This window comes from Oculina patagonica, chromosome 7 (assembly GCF_052425735.1).
Source record: "Oculina patagonica isolate OP01 chromosome 7, crgOcupat, whole genome shotgun sequence".
NCBI lineage: Eukaryota > Metazoa > Cnidaria > Anthozoa > Scleractinia > Oculinidae > Oculina > Oculina patagonica.
Genome location: NC_135764.1, coordinates 14,916,611 through 14,936,137, shown reverse-complemented (window position 1 = coordinate 14,936,137; position 19,527 = coordinate 14,916,611). Strand labels below are relative to the sequence as shown.

At 36.6% G+C, this 19,527-nt stretch overlaps 1 protein-coding gene, 1 long non-coding RNA gene and 1 other non-coding gene across 3 annotated transcripts; 2 read left to right on the top strand and 1 right to left on the bottom strand.

Annotated features, from left to right (window-relative positions):
- Positions 1 to 3,623: 3,623 nt before the first annotated feature.
- On the bottom strand, positions 3,624 to 3,697 carry Trnat-ugu (transfer RNA threonine (anticodon UGU)). The gene has a single exon. It is a non-coding gene; the product is annotated as a tRNA-Thr (tRNA).
- A 4,300-nt stretch (positions 3,698 to 7,997) lies between these two features.
- Positions 7,998 to 11,051, top strand: LOC144659232 (lithostathine-1-like). Its single transcript, XM_078519664.1, has 4 exons — positions 7,998 to 8,061; positions 8,156 to 8,331; positions 9,738 to 9,960; positions 10,822 to 11,051. Exons 1-4 carry the CDS (start codon positions 7,998 to 8,000, stop codon positions 10,962 to 10,964), a joined length of 606 nt encoding a protein of 201 aa, XP_078375790.1. The 3' UTR covers positions 10,965 to 11,051.
- Positions 11,052 to 15,821: 4,770 nt separating this feature from the next.
- LOC144661168 (uncharacterized) lies at positions 15,822 to 18,865 on the top strand. Its single transcript, XR_013572224.1, has 3 exons — positions 15,822 to 16,020; positions 17,636 to 17,793; positions 18,828 to 18,865. It is a non-coding gene; the product is annotated as an uncharacterized LOC144661168 (long non-coding RNA).
- The last annotated feature ends 662 nt before the right edge of the window (positions 18,866 to 19,527 follow it).

Genomic DNA, 19,527 nt, shown 5'->3' with positions numbered 1-19,527 from the left:
TTTTTTACTTGCTAAAAGGAATATTTACGAAGACATAGTAACGTTTTCATGAATCTGAAGATTTTAAAATTGTCCAACCATTCCATTCATTATGCGGTGTACAGTACAGAACAGAATAATTAAAAAATGACTTATCCCGGCAAGAGTTTAGACAATCTTTCAACGTGTAAAGGAATAGCGCAAGAGTAAAACGAATAGAACACTTCTTATTTATAATTAGCCGACATGAATTAGGGTCGTATTTAGACTTTTGGCACAAGCGAGGCAACATATGCGATCACCAAAGGCCCGAGCCTGTAGGGGGTCTGGTCCTAGAAAATTTTAAAATCTAGAAGCTCCAAAACGCTATTTTCAGCATTTTTCATGAGCTATTTCTTCAGAATATTTAATCCCCTTCAACTAGGAATTATTCTTCCAACTAAACGTATCTTGTTTTTTTATTTTGGGTATAAACTAGCTAGACACTTGCCTCGTCTTGCTCTTGCTAGCTACGGCCGTGCATGAAGTTGGATTTCACAAGAAATCGATTGTTCACAATTAATACGCCCAAAAGTAGCCTTACTGAGTCCATCCTATATTGGTGATAACATTTCCTAATTGCAAACACTTTTATTGTTTGAATTACCATTGTATCGTGGCACGTAGCTGCGGCCGAAATATGTAGGCGAAAATGGTATTAATGAAATAACACAACTTGTGACTTTAATTAATATTGGCTCTTAACATGCCATGTGGATATACTATCGTCCCCCAAAACGGCATTAAATAAAAAAAATAAACCATACATGAAGTAAGAGAAAGCTGATGTATAACGCTAGCTAATCGGAAAGATGTCATTGTATAAAAATAAGGCCTTTTTCAATATTAACCATAAATATAGAAAATTGAAAATGTGAGGAGTCTATTCACAATATAGTAAAATATACTTAAATTTAAGCATTTTGTTGTCAAGGATTTGCCTGGATATTTCATTACAATTGCTTGTTATTCCAAACTCTAGGCTTAAACCACGTATTAGATTCAACAAGTGTAAAAAGGAACGAGTGTACATGTTTTTATTCTCATAAATGGTTTATCTTTATATGGACAACAAAAAACACACAAGCGATACACAAAACCTTAAGTCAGGTTTATTTAACCTTCGTTTTATTTCTGTTATTTTTTTTTTTAGAAACAATTACATTCAGATTTATTCCTTTGAATCTTTGCAGTAAATAGAAATTTACTTGGCAACGCGAAGTCCGAATTGTATTTTATCACGTTGTATTGTCACTTCCTAAGAGAAATCTCGCAAGCCAAAGTAGCGTTGCCACATAACTCTGAAGCACTTAAGACTCCAGCCATTCAGTCCTTAATCCAGTGGACAAAACATCGGTAAACATTTGCAGCTCCCTTAGCTTGGCAAAAGGTAAGATAATTCTTTTTTTCGATTTTGAGCACTTCTTATTCGGCTGGAATTGACAAGAACTCGATACCCTTTATTGTTGTGATTATAAATCTCTCAAAAGCATTGATAATTTTTTAACGTATAAAGTACAAGCCTGCCTATATCAATTGTTTTGGAGGCCAATGATAAATTGAAATACTCATTTTCGTATTTAAAAGAAACTTTTACAAAGTAGCGTTGCCACATAAATCCGAAGCATTTGAAACGTCCAGCCACTCAGTCCTTTATCTAGTGGACAAAACATAGGTAAAAACTTGCGTCTCCCTTACTTTGGCAAAAGGAAGAGAAGGCTGATGTAAATCGTTAGCTAATCGGAAAAATATCATTGTATAAAAATTAGGCTCTTTCTGTCAATATTAACCATAGATAAAAGAAATTTGAAAACATATCTGTTTAGTCTCTTCACGAGGAAAAATGCAAACATATTTTGAAGCCGCATTCAAGCATTTTTATGTCATGCATTTGCCTGGCTGTATTTCATTGCAATTGCTTGTTATTCCAATTTTTAGGCTTTTAACTGCATTGATAATTTTTTTCTACAAATTAAGTTGAACGGAACATTGGTGTTTATACCAATTTAAAATTAAGGCGGGGGTAAATATGAATTTAATTGAAATTTCAAGAAGTTTCAAGAAGGGGAAGAAATACTACTTATTAACCGAGAGTGAGATCATTACAGGGGAATCTCAGACCGAGGCCTTGATGTAAAACACCACAGAACATAGAGTTTATGAGATGACCAGCCAGATTTTGCATTTCTTGAAATACCAACGAGATACTGGCAGTAAAAAAACCCGTGTTAAACGGCGCAAAAATGGCATTGATGTGTACTCCCGCCTTAAAGGAGATATTAAAAAAAGAGAAGCGGCCCCAAAAAATGAAGCTGGCGGGGACGAGGAACATTTTTTTACTTGGCCTTAGAAATGACCTAATTTCAAAACCAAAGCTGCTGAAAACGGCTTTAGATCAGATTGAAGAATGATAGCGAATGCTTTATTTTAATACGTGAAAATGTTGATTTATCTAATTACCGAAATGAAATGAAGACACCATAGAAGTAAAAGAGTTTGTGTACATTATTTTATGTTGGCTAAGTCAGAACTTAAATCTCTATTTGTTTAAAGGGGCTACGCACGTCACGGAAAACACAACTTGAAAAAAATGGCATTTTTTTCCATTCTAATCCATTTTTATCTTCGCCAGTCAAGACCATCTTCGATTATTTTCGATTTCTTATTACTCTGTTGGTACTATTCTACGTTAGAAAACTATTATTTTGAGGATTCTCTCAATTTCAATAGAAATCAGAAAAATGACTTAAAATCAAAAGGTGCATAGCTCCTTTAATTTAAAAAATGAGAGCGGGTACTTTATTTGAATACACGAAAATGTTGATTTGTTTTATTAACCAAAATGAAATGAAGACACCATACAAAGTAAAGGAGTTTGTGTACTTTTTTTGGCTGGTTTAGGTAAACTTGAATCTCCCTTGTCTTATTCATTTTTACGAGCTGTTACATTTAAATTTATTCTTTTGAATCGTTAGAGTGGGCAGACATTGACTTGGCAACATTGAAGTCTCCTGAGAATTGAAGTCTTTTTCTCACTTGCTAAAAGAAATATTTGCGAAGACAAAGTAACGTTTTCATATGAATCTGTAGATTCTAAAATTGTCCAACCATTTCATTCAGTTATGTGGTGTACAGTACAGAACAGAAAATTTAAAAATCTCTTATCCTGGCAAGAGTTTAGACAATCTTTAAACGTGTAAAGAAATAGCGCAAGAGTAAAACGAATAGACCGATTCTTATATTGAGCCGGCACGAATTAGGGTCGTATTTAGACTTCTGGCACAAGCGAGGCAACATATGCGATCACCAAAGACGCGAGCCTGTAGGAGGGTCTGGGGGCACGGTCCTAAAAATTTTTAAAATTTAGAAGCTCTAAAACGGTATTTTTTAGAATTTTTCATAAGATATTTCTTCAGAAAAATTAATCACCTTATTCTCCCAACTAAAAGTATCTTTTTTTTATTTTGGGTATAAACTAGACGTGACATGACTAGACATGAAATTTATATATTTGTACTGCGGATATACATTTTAAGCAAATGAAAGATCATCGCAGTAATGCACTCAACTTGAGCAGTTGAGAAAAGCAAGCCTGAAGAAAATTCAGGTTTGAACGGGAATCGAACCCATGACCTCTGCGATACAAGTGCAGCGCTCTAACTAACTGAGCTATCAAGCCAACTGGGAGCTGATCACTTGTGAGTTCGTAATATACCCGTGGATGGAGTAGATATGAAATGAATATATGAAATTCATATATTTGTACTGCGGATATACATTTTAAGCAAATGAAAGATCATCGCATAATGTGCTCATTTTGAGCTGATATTTTCTTATACAAACAATTACATTCAGATTTATTCTTTTGAATCTTTGCAGTAAATAGAAATTGACTTGGCAACGCAAAGTCCGAATTGTATTTTATCACGTCTTTGTATTGTCACCTCCTAAGGGGAATTTCGCAAGACAAAGTAGCGTTGCCACATAAATCTGAAGCGCTTAAAACGTCCAGCCATTCAGTCCTTAATCCAGTGGACAAAACATCGGTAAACATTCGCAGCTCCCTTAGCTTGGCAAAAGGTAAGATTTTTTTTTTCGATTTTGAGCACTTCTTATTCGGCTGGAATTGACAAGAACTCGATACTCTTTATTGGGGTGATTATAAATCTCTTAAAAGCATTGATAATTTTTTAACGTATAAAGTACAAGCCTGCCTATATCAATTGTTTTGGAGGCCAATGATAAATTGAAATACTCATTTTCGTATTTAAAAGAAACTTATTACAAAGTAGCGTTGCCACATAAATCCGAAGCATTTGAAACGTCCAGCCACTCAGTCCTTTATCCAGTGGACAAAACATAGGTAAAAACTTGCGTCTCCCTTACTTTGGCAAAAGGAAAGATAATCTTTTTACGATTTTTATCACTTCTATTTCGGTTGGAATTGACAAGAACTCGATACCCTCTATGGGGTAATTATAAATCTTTTTTATTACCGTTGTTAGTACGTTTCAGCATCGTAGTATGCTAACGACAAAAACTCTGGAGAAATCGCACAAATTTTGTTCTATAAAGTAAAGCGCGGGTAAATGTGAATTTGAGTGACACTTTAGGAGATTTAAAGAAAGGAAAGAAGAAAAAAAATTGTTTTTGAAACAACCCAGACAGTTGACCCCCACGCAAGAGCACTCCAGGTTGTCAGGGGACTGTTTGGTGCCCATCTGCGTATTTTTTGGTTCCTATTTGTATTTTAAAATTATGTTAAATCTTCAATATTTCTTACAGCTCCTTTGAGAAAATCTTTTCCTCCAAAAATGCCTCAAAACCATCCAAAAAATTACAAAACAACGCAAAACATAGATTTATAAGATGAGCAGACAGATTTTGCAGTGCTTGAAATATCAACGAGATACTGGCAGTAAACCCGTACTAAGAGGCGCGAAAATTGCATTGATGTGTACACTGAGAACCACTATAAAATCTGAATCTACCAGCACTTTTAATTCCTGATATTTATTTTCTTCCACTGTCGATAAGTCGTTCGAACTGCAAAACTTACCAAATGGAAGTAAAGGAAAGTAAAATTAATTAGTAAAAAAATAATCGTGAATGGATCCTTTATCCCTACTTCGTATCGCGACGGAGTTACTTTCGTTCTCGTAGAATAAGATAAAAAAGATCAAAATCAAAGATAAAAAAAATCTATATACTGCTTTTTCGATGCTTTTGGAACTTTTTAAGTTGCAAGCTGGAACAGTTCTCGTCTTGATTTTCACTCCACAACATAACATTTTTTTCTCGCCACTCTCAACCTCTGTGCTTTCGTAAAAAACACCTTAAGGTTAACTTGTGCCTCTTTGTTTTTTATTCTTTTTACGAACAATTACATTTAACTTTATCCCTTTGAATCCTTAGAGAAAGTAGACATTGACTTAGAAGTATTGAGGTTCAAATTAAATATAATCACTTTTCATTGTCACTTGCTAGAAGAAAAGACAAAGTAGCCAACACTCCTTGTGCCTACCGACAGAACGCTGAATTCCGTAAGCACTTGATGTACGGTATTTTTTGTTCACAGAAGACCTCTTAGAGGTAGTTATCGTTTGCAATAAAAACACCCACAAGTAATTAAACCAACTTTACCCAAAATTGTTTGGAAGGCCGAAGAGCAATTACAATTTATGTTTTGAAACAACGAATACTTTGATTGTTTGCATTATCTTTGTATCGCTGTACGTACCAACAGCGTTATTATAGATACAAAAAGGGTGCTAAGAAATCACGAATAATATTTACCCTGAATTGCCTTTATAGTTCAATTTCAAATACCGCATTCTTGGATTTAGAGTTCTTCTTTAACAAGTGCGCCCCATGGAATCATTCAATTAACATTTAAACCGTGTATAAGCTAAGAGTGGGCGGAGGTACATCTTGTAGGTACATCTTAGCAAAACAAAAGCGAAAATCTAAGGAAGGGCGACAAATCGCTTGAAGTGTTAAATTAAGTATACAATAGCAGAGAAGCGTTGTCACTTTAAAGTAAAAAATCAAAAATTAATAAATAAATAATGCTTTTTAGTAATGGGTCTAAGCTTGGAACATTCTCAAACTACTCAACTACATTACGTTTGACACTACGTACGTGATATTAATGTTTACCGTACCCAAATTCGCAAGTAGCCAATCAGAAGCGCGATCTACTGTCCTGATATCCTACGGTATCAAGTAACTGACCTGATATGCCACCATAACACGGTCACTTTGGAGTTAAGTAGTGTTACTGTACGATGAATTAAAAAGAGGTTTTACCAATAAAACAGAACTTCGTAATTTATATTTAGCGGTGTTTAGCGGTCGTAAAAAGAGAAAAACTTTCCCGCCAAAACTAAACTTGAGCGCGCTCGCCAACTGCGCGATGTTTTTTGCCGACGAGTACTGAGACATTCAGACTGAAAAATTGGAGTCAGAATTTCCAATTCTTCGCTTAATTTTGATTTAGAAAATTTACAAAATTAAACTCTAAACAAACGAGTGGGGAAAAAGGCAGAAGAGGAACTTGGTAAAAGATTTGAAGACCAAGGTCAGTCAACACAAGTACGTACCTTGCAAGCATGGCTTCAACAGAGCGATAAATATAACCGGATTTTTGGCTGAATTTGGGTACGGTAAATACCTAATCGTACCTTTTTGGTACGCTTCGGTAGCATATCAGGCTCGTTTGGTCTCGCCATGGATATTTTGGCTCGACTGCGTCTCGCCAAAATACGAACCATGTCTCGACCAAACTCGCCTGATATGCTTCCGAAGCGTACCAAAAAGGTACGATTAGGTATAAAAATCGCTCCATAGTAGAGTTGACATGCTCAACACTTCAGGTTGTTGAAATTTTTATTGGTTCCACGTTAGCAGGGAACGAGGTCGAGTTTCTTAGATACTCGCCCCACATGTGTAAATCATTATTACAAGAAATGGAAAAAAGTAAAGTGGGGTTCACTAACGTGAGTCAGGACTTTGTTACAGAATAATGGGGAGGGGAACGGTAAAATATATATGAAGTAGAAATTTATCTTAAGTTTTTCAGTTCATCTAACAAACATGATGAAGTTCTTTAAATTCTGCTCCTTTATTGAAATACTTGCTGGACGTAAAAGTAAGCAAACGGCGTGAAGTTGTTCATAGTTTAACTAAGATAATTATAAAATAAATGTGCCTTACAGAAGCATTTGAATTCTAGATATTGCCTGGCCATTTTTATTCATTACCTTCTCTTTCAGTAAACCATGTATTAGAGTTATGCTTGTATGAAAACATGAAAAAGGCAGAAAACATTTGGATATGGAAAAAATAAATGCGTGTATATGTCATTGCAATGAAATATAATCTAAATGAATTCACACAACCGCACACACAAAAGGATGCTATTTACACCTTGATTTAGGTTCTCGAGTGCCTTTTGTTTGATTCCTTTTGTAAAAATATGCGATTTATATTTATTCCTTCGAATTTTTGCAGTAAATGGAAACCGACTTGGAAACCGTATTGTTCAAATTGCATTTTATCACGTTCTGTTGTAACTTGCTAAAAGGCGTAATTTGCAAGACAAAGGTAGCATTCCAGTTTAAATGTGAAGGTTTACAATTGTCCAGCCTTTCAGTTTCTTATCAGGTGGTTCACTTTTAAGAGTTAAGAATATTTTTACCATTCAGAAAGATCACAAGATTTAAACGATTGGACCATCATCGAACATGAATCTTATCCTTCTCTTTTACTTCACCCAACCGTGGGCGTGAAGTGGGTTTCACAAGAACTCGAAAGAAATAAAATAAATTTTGTTTAGTTATTGCGACTTGAAAATAATTAATCTTGAAATATTTAGTTATTGAACTATTTTGTTTTTGTTTTTTTTGTTAAGGATCACATTCGAATGATACGTAAAAGTACGCAAATGTGCTTGTTTTTATATTTACAGAAACTTCACAATGAAGCTCATTTTTGCTCTACTCTTCGTGGTAGGACTTGTGGAGATAAGCCTCGCTGGATTAAGTATGTTTTTGTGGCCGATTCCTTGCTTAAAAAAGACATTCCTCCAAGATATAAAGAGTATAAATGATGGTATTCTTTTTAATGATCTTTTCAGCCTGTCCTGATAATCACTGGGATTTATATGGCAATTCATGTTATTGGTTTCGCCCTAAAGTTATGGCGTCATGGCACAGAGCTAGGGCATATTGTCAAAGCAAAGGATGGAACTTGGTGAAAATAAGTAGTTACGGAGAGCAGGCGTTCATCACACGGAAAATAAATTTAATTCCGGTAACCTTACCTTGTTTGTATTAATCATATTACTTGGATTCTATCACTTTATGAGGCGTAATGAAATAAAATGCAATGATAAGCAAACAAGAAACTAAGAAGCCTTAAAAATAGAACCATTAAAAGGACGTTTTAGTCAGCTACAAACAAACTGCACAGCACATACACCATCACTATCACTTCGATATAGTCAAAATTATCGAAAAAATATATTGAGGAAAAGTGTTTTTTGGTGTTTCAAAAGGGACTCTAACCCTTTTCTCCAGCAGTTGTTAGTTTAAAAAATGTTTACCTTACATGATGTTTCTTACTCACAATGCCAAATTATTGCACCTTTACATTTATACTTCGCCGTTACCAGTTCACTCACTATTAGAATACGATAAAAAGGGCAAGGCTCTTCGGTCAAACACTTTAGAGAGGTCCTTAGACACACGATACCCGCTATAAATAAATTCTTAATTTGTTCAATTGCTGTTGCGTTCCCCACGTCTAAATTTTGGATAATTGCAGGTCTGGATATACTTCGCCGTTACAAGATTAACCACTATTAGAAACAATATAAAGGACAGGGCTCTTCTGTTAAACGCTTTTTCGATAATTCCGTTGTTGTTTATATATACAAAAGTTTACCTTTTACAATTTTCAATGTCAGCGTTATATTTGTTGTACCGTCAGCGTGTAGCTCAATCTATTTATTGAAACCATTTTACAGCTGCTATCCATAGAGGTATCTCCACAACGCCCACTTTACCCCACAGTGGCTTCTGTTGAGAGAATCAACTACAGTATTTGACTTTGACCATTAACAAAATGTAATTTCTGACGTTTGAATGAATGAATTAGACAGAAATTACTTTCTGACGGCACGATTGAGAGGTTCGCGGGTTGTTATGGGATGTCTAGGTATATATAGGTTTTGGCGGGAGATTTAGGTCATTCTACGTCGTCAGTCCTCGTCTTCGCTTGCTTTTCTTTTTTCTTTAAAGTGTTGTTTGTTCAGCTTTTGTAACAAGTATATTGAAAAATACTGTAGATTATTTAGTGCCCTTTCCTCGGGGTCTCGTGCTGCTGCATTAGATGAGGAATACGTTTCCACTTATTTTTGGCCACTTCTAAACGGTGGTTTTTAGTGGTTTTTCGTATCTGGCGTAGCACACACCTTATACTCTTAGAACGAACTGTTGTTTTTTGCTGTAGATTAAAGATTGTAATCAGGATGCATTTTGCATCAGATGACTGTACTTTAGGATACATTTGCGTCAGATGACTGACTGACGTATCCTCAAAAAACTCTTCACATTAAATGTCTCGTATTAGTGTAGTCAGAATCTCTACTGGTCACTGATTTTATTAAATGTGGTCTGATAACTTAATACGCATTCAGGAGCATATTCTCTTCATAGTACAAGTCTGACAGGTGGACTGGATTGCACTCTTCATCAGCCGGAGGGAGTTGGGCAGATGGCTCCTCACTCGGTTCCTATAAAAACTGGGCAACGGGAGAACCTAATTACAGTGGTAGTAATGGTGCCTGTGTTGCAGTAAAAGGAAAAAGTGATCCAGTTGGCAAATGGTATGATGACAGTTGCACCAGCTGGAAGATGTACATCTGTGAAAAACCTGCTGGTATGTGAATTGTTTTCGATTACTTTGCTGGTGTATGCTAACTTTTCAAGAAAACTAAGCCACATTTACATAAAAAAGGTCTTTGAGGTGACACATTTATAATCCAGACCTTTCCATTTCTGACCTGAGAACGCTTCTTCATTTACTTTCCGTTACAAAACTGAATATCTCTACTTAGAGTGATAAGCTGGACATAGCAGTGCAAAGCAAGCATTAACATAAAAACAACTCAACTAAACTAACGCAAGTGTTATTTATTTATCATCTGGTAAAAAAGATTCAAGAAGTATATCAACTGATGATCGGTTATTTATCAATAAAACATCTAAGGCTTAACGATATTTTCTATTGCATAAAAATGTTTTCAAAGGAAGCTTTATCAAACCAAAAAAGTGTCAAAGACAATATCGTAAAATTTACAACATAATTACACACCATGAGGTCACATACCTGCCTTTTTGAACTCTAATTATTAAAAACCTTATGTGACGTCTCCTTGCCCCCCCCCCCATGCTTAAAGACAAAGGTCCAAGGGAATTGGCGAAGTTGTAGACACAAAATTCGCAGACTTATTTCCTGGGAAGTTGTAAGTCCCAGAACAACACAAAAAATAAAGACTGTTCACAGCCATCTATTTCCGTATTTTTTCCTGAATTGTTGAACGTGGGGAAAGCACTCGCGCTCGCTTCGTTCGCTGTTTTCTCTCGCGCGCCTTCATTCGCGTTTAAAAATACAGAGGCTGTGAACAGTCTACAAAAAAGCACGGACTTACTAACTAAGAGGTGATGGCATTTACGCTTACTGAGATTATCAAGCCAGTAATCACAAAAAGTGACAGTTGGCTGATTGATTGATTCCCAGACGTAGAGGTAAATGAGTGTGCTGCGGACCCAAGCCCGTGTCACATAAACGCTGTCTGTTCTCCTACCGTGGGCTCCTACATCTGTAAGTGCAAACCAGGATTCACAGGGGATGGAAAAAAAACTTGTGCAGGTAATTACTGACTGTATTTCTTCCAATTGTTCTTATTTTGTAGTCGTTGCTGTTATTACTGTTACTACTTCTAGTACCACTACTTCTAGTACCACTACCACTACCACTACCACCACCACCACCACTACCCCCCCCCCCCCCCCCCCCCCCCTCTCCCCCCCCCACCACCCCCACCCCACCCCCCAGGCATACTACCACCACTACCACCACCACCACTACCACCATACCACTACCACTACCAACCACTACCACCACCACTACCACCACTACCACCACCACCATCACTACCACTACCACTACCACTACCACTACCACCACTACCACTACTACTACCACTACTACCACTACCACCACCACTACCACTACCACTACCACTACTACCACTACCACTACCACTACCTACCACTACCACTACCCTACCACTACCACTACCACTACCGCACTACCACTACCGCTACTGCTACTGCTACTACTACTACTACTATTAGATATAATAAACTTTATTCAATAATCATGCTTCACTGAAAATTTGTACCTTAACAACTATTAGAGAGAAAGAAAAGATCATAAAGTCTCAATTTTTCTTGAAATATAATCTACCAAAATGTTTCTCTAAAATCTGCCACGAGTTCAACATGACAAACAACAATAAGAATATTAAAGGTAGTAATAATTGATTATGCAATATTCAATATATTTTAACTAACAAAATCTAACATCCTAAAAGTCCTCTTTCGATGTCAAAGTCTATCTCTTTTAGGTTGATTAAAGCTACAAATTTGTGATTTACTATGATAAAATGTGTTGTAAATAGAAGACAGTTACTTATGCTGGATTCATTGATCCCCAGACGTGAATGAGTGTGCGGATCCAGACCGGTGTCACGTAAACGCTACTTGCACTAATACCGTGGGCCTCTACACCTGTGAGTGCAAACCTGGATTTACGGGGAACGGAATAAATTGTGAAGGTAATTAATGACTGCTGTTTGGGCGGTCAGTGATCATGTTTAAAGTTAAAAATACGGCTGTATTTGACCTAAAAATGCTGAAAAGTATGAACTTAATTTTCGGGACCTTTCTGTTGCCTTAATTAATCGGGGTAAAACGACTAAAAAATGAATAAATTTAAAAGTTTTTGAACTTTCCACGGTCCCTAAAGAAGACAATAAGTGGCAAATACGCTTTCGGAAAGGGCTGGTAGACTCAGATATGTCCAGGATTGAACGCAAATGAGATGCACGCTCCTTATGACAGACATCGCAAAGTGTCCTCAGTAATAAACGTTCACCAAAACACACCAAAATCTGTCAAATATGAAGTAATATGAAAATGTAAAGTAACATAATCAAACATAGTCAAAACTCATTAAACAATACTTGCGTTCAATCCTGGACATATGTGGGTAGACTAGACGGTTTTCATAAAATATGAAAGTTATGAGGCATTTTCTTAGTAAAAGTTGGTAACAGGAATTTTCTAAAGTAAATTGACCTGCTGGAAACGAAAAAGTTTGTTACCAAAGTTAATTTTGCGATCTTCAGTTTCAAAATGACATCACATAATTGGCATATAAAATGACGTCATCGCAATGTTAAATTTGTAGAAGAAGATAGGTTCAGTAAGCAGTAATTGCGCTATATTTGCACCTTTAAATACCAAAAAGTTGCCTCCCGTCTAGTTCCTGCTAATTTATTTCGCGAAGGCTACAGAAAGTTTGTTTGTTTTTTATCTTCGCACATAGCTACAAAATTTAAAATGCTGAATGAAACGTAACTTACGTACTGTTGGCTTTAAAAGTTAAATAAACACATGAATGTATACCTTTACTGTTATACATTTTTGGTTGTGTCTATAATAAAGCACGGCTTTATAAAATACAAACATATTCCTTGGAAGTTTCGCTATCAGGAAATAGTCATTGATATGTTTGTCTTAAACTTATTGACATTTGCTGTGTTTTTTTAAAAATATCGTAGAAGAAATTAAAGTACGGTGCTTGTTTTTAAAATCATGTTTAAATAACGGACAATCTCATCCCAAAGGTTTAGTATTCAGTCATACCTTAACCTGTTGACGTTGTTGTCAATAAATTTCCACACATCACCTTCTACAAAGAATTTAGATCATTTATTATCAGTGTTTCTGCAGGAATTTGCGTTAACATTGTTCGATTTGCACACATAAATTGCGATGATGTCATATTCGATGCCATTTTTGTGACGTCATTTTCAGTCTGAAGATAGGAAAATAAAGGTTGGTAACAATCATTTTTGTTTTCAGCACGTCAAATTACTTCAGAAAACTCCTGTTACCAACTTTTATTTAAAAATGCTCCTTGATTTATCTGAGAATGACTTTACCCAAATACCGACTAGTCTATGGCGTTCATTAACAGCTTCGGTGTTTATAGTGGAATGCAAAGATTCCAAAAGTAAGCGTTTGTGCCGGCTGTTCACGCCACATTCTAGTATTTCCACATAATTTTAGATAAATGGCATCCGCGTGCTGTTTAATAGCAGACTAATTATTGCCTCGAGTGCCAGGTTTGTGCTCTGCCCCCCGAGAGTTCCAAGATCTTTTGCTTTCGCCAATATATACAAAGGAGCACGATTAGCACTTAACTTTATACACAATTCCTGTTACTTGATTCTCCTGTGAGCGTTAGGTTTTCTGAACACATCACCAGGTGTTTTGACCGGTCGGAAAGCGGTTTTAACATTTTTAGGTCAGATACAGCCGTATTTTTAACTTCTAATTATATACTGTATTTTTCCATTACCCTTATTTTGTAGTTGTTGTTGTTATTACTATTTGTGTGACTGACTATGATAAAATGCGTTGTAAATAGAAGACACTTAATAATGGTTGATTCATTGGTTCCCAGATGTGGACGAGTGTGCTGCGGAACCAGGCCTGTGTGACATAAACGCTGACTGCACCAATACCGTGGGCTCCTACACCTGTGAGTGCAAACCTGGATTCACGGGAGATGGAAAAACTTGTGAAGGTGGACCAGGTGATTAGCGAATGTATTTTGTGACATTGTTATTTGGTTTTTGGTGTTGTGATACCATATTACAGTGGAACCCTGATATAACGATATGCCAAGGGAGCAGTAAAATAATATCGTTATATCGAAGAATCGTTATATCGAAACTTTCGGGGTAAACCTGACAAGTAATTTTTACTGCATATTAGAGGAAGATAAAGAGAATAGTTTTGATAAGAAGGCTTAGAACAAAGTATCATTTTCGTATATCATCGTACAAAGCTGTTTTTAGAAACGTTAGAGATGACTCGATTACCGTAATGTTATTGCATTATATTCGATGCTTTGCAAATAAAATGTGACGGTGTGCTAATAATATCGTTATATCGGGAGCAATTTACGTTCGGTCTGCTAAATTCTCATTGTTATATCGGGAATATCGTTATATCGAAGATCGTTATATCGGGGTTCCGTCCCATACATTTTACTGTAACTTTTGCCGGGACATAGAATATTCATCGTTATATCGGGAATATCGTTATATCGAGGATCGTTATATCGGGGTTATACTGTAATTTATAACACTGTTGTTATTGTGAGATGTGGTGAAACATCTTAAAAATTCCGACACTAATATAAGCTCATTCCATGATTTAAGTTCGCTTTTAAAACTGGTGCATGTGAGAAGACACGCCTCAGTCATCTGTAACTTTAACAACTATCATTGAAACTTGCTGGCCAGTGCACGTTTAGACAAGATCCTAATGAATAAAACTATGATATAAGGAAACAGAAGCTTCTGAAGGAAATTAACAGTGTATAAAAACAATAAATTCAAAAATTATAAAAAGCCCTCTAAAAAAAATTGTCCAATAAAACCTTAAAAATGTCAATAGCTCTGCTGTTTCTATTATTTGGCAAAATGTTCCTTAGTTAAGGGACAGCGGCGCAAAACGCCGTATCCCCCAATGTTTTTTTGTACGTTGTTTAGGGTATTCTAATAAGAATTCATTTCTAGATTGTAATGAGTAACGAGACAAAGAGTTAAAAGATTTTAAATCCCTAACATAAATAGGTGCTAACCCGTGAATGGCCTTTTGTAAAGTCATTTTATTTTCCTGTTATTCTTTGACCTCCAACTCCGGTTCGGGTCCCTGAGCGAGGAGTCTGCTCGCACAATAAAATGTTAGGTCAGGTTTGAATTAAACGCTATGGTATTAAAACGTGTACGGTATGTAGAGCATCCCAAGTTATTTTTTTCACGTGGCAATAATGACGTCATATCGCAAGAAAACAACGTCATCGAATTTAAAGCAACCATCAAGGATTTTAAACAAATCAGAAGATTGCCAGTAGATATTGTAAAAAGTCAAAAATAAGAAGCAGGGTCTAGAAATAATAAACTTAAATCTTTCCTTTTGAGTGTCACACTCAAAAATCTAACATTTTCGAACCCACCTTGCAACCGAGCCACACCGCCTACGACCCACCCTGAGTAGGTAAAAAAAATGGAAGACACTGTCCTTTAAGAGCTAACATAACGACATGTAGACGTGACAACCAGTAAACAACAAAAGCAGGATTTTTGCTGTTCGCGAGGAAACAAATCATTTAAGCAAAAATACCCACGATCGCTTCTCAAGCAAAATTTTGCTTGTTTCAGATTGCTTCTGGTCCATAAATCAGATTTATATAGGAAAAAGCCATGTACGCCTTGTTCAATTTCTGTATTGTTGAGCACTGGCTTAGGAAAATAACCCTATAGAGGTAAAAAAGTCCGCCGGTGTACGTATATTACACATGCAAGAGATATACAATAAACTACAGTTGCCAATACGTTTTTCTTTTGTCTCTCATTTTCGTCTTCTAGTGCAATGGGAACCTAAGGGATGTTACAGGGATCTAAAAAAGAAGAAGAAGGTTTTTGTTAAGTCATTTTATGCCGCGCTCGTCAAGAAGATGAGTCCCCCTCCGATAGGCGACGAGGATAAAGGGTTCAAAGCAACTTTCGAATTGTGTCGAAAAGCAGCAGAAGAAAAAAAACTGGACCTTGATGTTATTGGTATTGCAATAAAGGTAATTAATCGTGTTATTAAGACTTAAATCTTTCTTCTTATTCTTTTCCTTATATAGATTATACTATTAGTAAACTTTCCTGCACCTAAACTTTTTCCCAAAAAACATATAAGATATGGGCCTTATTATTTTAGCAGTGGTGTAACGGTCATGTCATGCACCCCCCCGTTACTCGTTACACGATACAAAAAAAAGGCGTATTTTTCTATCTCAATGTCCATAAGTCCAGTGATTACCTCTGTCAAGTTACCGGCTGCAGGAATAATAAATTATGTTTTTAATAAGCATCAAACCGGTGCTCAGTGAGTTAACACACGATGCCAATCGTAAATAAATTCGTGAACCACCTAAAGTATCGCCACCCTTCACTGTATCCACCTGAGAGTAGGATGCTAGTCAAATACAGGTAACCCTCCTTTAGTGCTGGTGGTTTACCAAACAACTTCTCCGACACCCACTTATACTACTGGGTCCCTACCCAGGACTCTGGTGCTCTCGACCAAGAATCTTTGACGCCAACTGTAAGGGCCTGATTACATGGCGAATTTCAGCCTGGACTGAAGTTTCAGCCCGGCTTCCAAAACAAATCTTCTTAAAAAACACGTCTGCGATTACATGAAGAAAGTTTCATCCCGGGCCAAATTACAGCCCGGGCTGAAATTTCCAGCCCGGTTATTGAAACCGGGCTGGAAATCTCGGCCCGGACAAACCGGCTGAAAAACCTCATGTAATCGCGTTTTCAATTTCAGCCCGGGCTGAAAGTGAGCTTGCGGATGCGCAGTGGTGGTTTTCAACAAAAGAAAATGGCGGCCACGATTACTATTCAATTTTAAAAGTATTCAGCCCGGGCTGAAATTCTCCATGTAATAGCAACAAAATTCCATCCCGGCAAACCGGGCTGAAATTCGCCATATAATCGGGCCCTTAGGGCCTCTTCATATGATCCCGGTTGACCGGGCTGGCCCAGTTACCGGTCTCGGCTCACTCCTATTTTCTTTGTAGAATTCGATGTGTTCATATGGAAGGCGGGCCGCCCGGTTACCGAGAAAATTTTCCCTTGACACTCCAGCCCGGTCGCCGGGACGCGCATTTTTTGGAAATGCTTCCCTTTCGTAACTGGGCGGTCAAAATGGCATTATTTTGCCTCGTATCTATTTCCACGTTAGAAATATGCGAATTAGCTTTAAAAGTAAAGTAAAAGGGTCGATAGCACGATAGTCGCGGATGCAACTTTATGTGTCGCCATTTCGTCTCGTTTCTGATTTCCCCGTCAACCGGGCTAAAATTCCTAACAGACGTCAAAATCCGTCTTGGTAACCGAGACATCCCGTAAACCGGGCTCATGTGAAGAGGCCCTTAGAATGTTAGACGCCGGACCTCTTTTTTGGCTGGAAATCAACTGTGACAATTGTTAGAGAAGAATAGAGATCTAGAAGAGTTCGCTCAGGTGAACAGTAAACTGTAAGAGAAAGTGATGTTCGATTATTTAAATTGTAGTAGCGTTCATTTTGAAGAGTATAGGTTGTACTTTCCACAGTTATTAAATAGGGTGTCAAATTTTTAAATTATTTTATTTTATTCTTCTTGATGCTAAAAGAATACTTTCGTGTTACAGGGAAAGGGTAAAAAGCGTCGAGTTATGTGTATGAGAACTAGAGATGGGCAACCTCCCAAGTCCGGCAACTACGGTAAAGATGGTAAAAAGGCCTGTAAAGTTGACAATCAGGGATTTGGTGTGGGAGTGAGACCCAGAGTAAACTTTGTTTATATCAAGTAAGTAATGAATGGACACCATCACACCTTTGAACACTTCGCACCCTGTATGTCTTGAAATATATTACTTTGATTTCTTAATTTGTATGGAGTTCCCTGTGCCACTTGATTGCAATCAGACATACAATCTTTCATTAGATGTATTACCTCATGTTTTTTAGTGTTGTTGCTGTTGTTGTTGATGTTACTGTCGTCATTGTAGTTGTTATTGTTCATGAATAGCACAGACATTCAATTTTGTGAAAGTTATATGACTTAAAACTATAAAGTTGATTGATTGATTGATTGATTGATTGATTATTTGATTGGAATCCCTGAAAACTCATACACATTCTATACACATTCTATATATTGCGCCGCGCTGACCTCATTTTTAATGTGGCGGACTTTACAGTCAAAAAATTTATTACACCAGCGGGGTAAAGAGAGGTAAATAGAAATAATTTTTCGTGTTTCTATGTAGTTGCAGAAACGAAACAGAGTAGAAGTCAATTGTTTTTCTATTTCTTAAAAAAAAAAACACCGAGAGGAATAAAAGACGAAAACTCTCATTTGTTGCCTTTATCAAAATGTAAATTTTTTTTGCTCGCGCGATCAACAGCTCTTGCTTGTTCCGACCGTTTTTTTTGTTCTTTGCGCAACGCCGGGAAAAATCTTAAAAGTGCTAAAAAAATAACCAAGAGAATGATACGAGAGTCTCTTGAGATGAAGCAACGTTAAATATTGAGCTTATGTAAGTCTCATTGTGGGTAATTTCCTCAATTTAATGGCGAGCTGCAAACTTACTAACAGGAATTAAATCAGCACGATTGAATTTCCAATACATAACAACTAGAGGCGTAGATTTTAAGTTCTAACAGTTATACACGACTTCAAAAAGCACCCATGAACCTTCGAGTTCAACAAGGTGGTCACTCATGGTACTCGAGCCACTCTTACTTGTACTTTTAGTTGCGATGGTGAATTTGTTGTGTAAATAGACGAGTTTTTTCGTTGTTATATAATTAAAACTGTGTTTGTATGCTTCTCTTTAGGGCTAAAACAGACTAGAGTGCCAGCTAGCTAAAGGCTTTCTGGTGACCTGGAGATGTTGCAGATAAAACAAGTCAACGTTGCACAACAGTTAACTTGAAGAAGAAAAAATGGTGGAGGGAGGGAAGTTTGGGGTTTGCTGTATAATCAAATTTTTGTGTGGAATATTTCAGAGGCCACAAGAGGAATAAGTTAAAATTTTTTCGGCTTGGTTTTACTAACGAATAGTTTAAGTTTTCTGATGTTTCAAAGAGGCAGTTTTTATTAGGACTTATTGATATCATTTAATATCAAGTACAAAGGATGGGATTCTATTTGTTTGTTGTTATTTTTTGTTTTTTGGGCTTTATTCTTGTATTTTTTCTCTAATAAAACAGCCGCTCGGTTGTGCTAAAACAACTGCAATTGCTGCGGTCAGATTCTATCCACTTTTAAAGTTGTCACCGAATTTCGACCCTCGCTAAATATCAGTCGATACAAACTTTTTAACAAGGTAAAAATGGTTGGAGAAGGGTATTCATGATTTTACGTATGTTATAATATTACTTTAGGGAGAATTGAAATAAAGGTGTCTTAAATGGGAGTTTCTGTCTTTACTTCTTCTTAATTATCAAAATAATCGCGATAAAATATGTTTTCCAAAACCTTAAATTGTGATTTCAGACCAAGGCTTTCTGTGGAAGTAGGCCTCAGTTTTCCTTA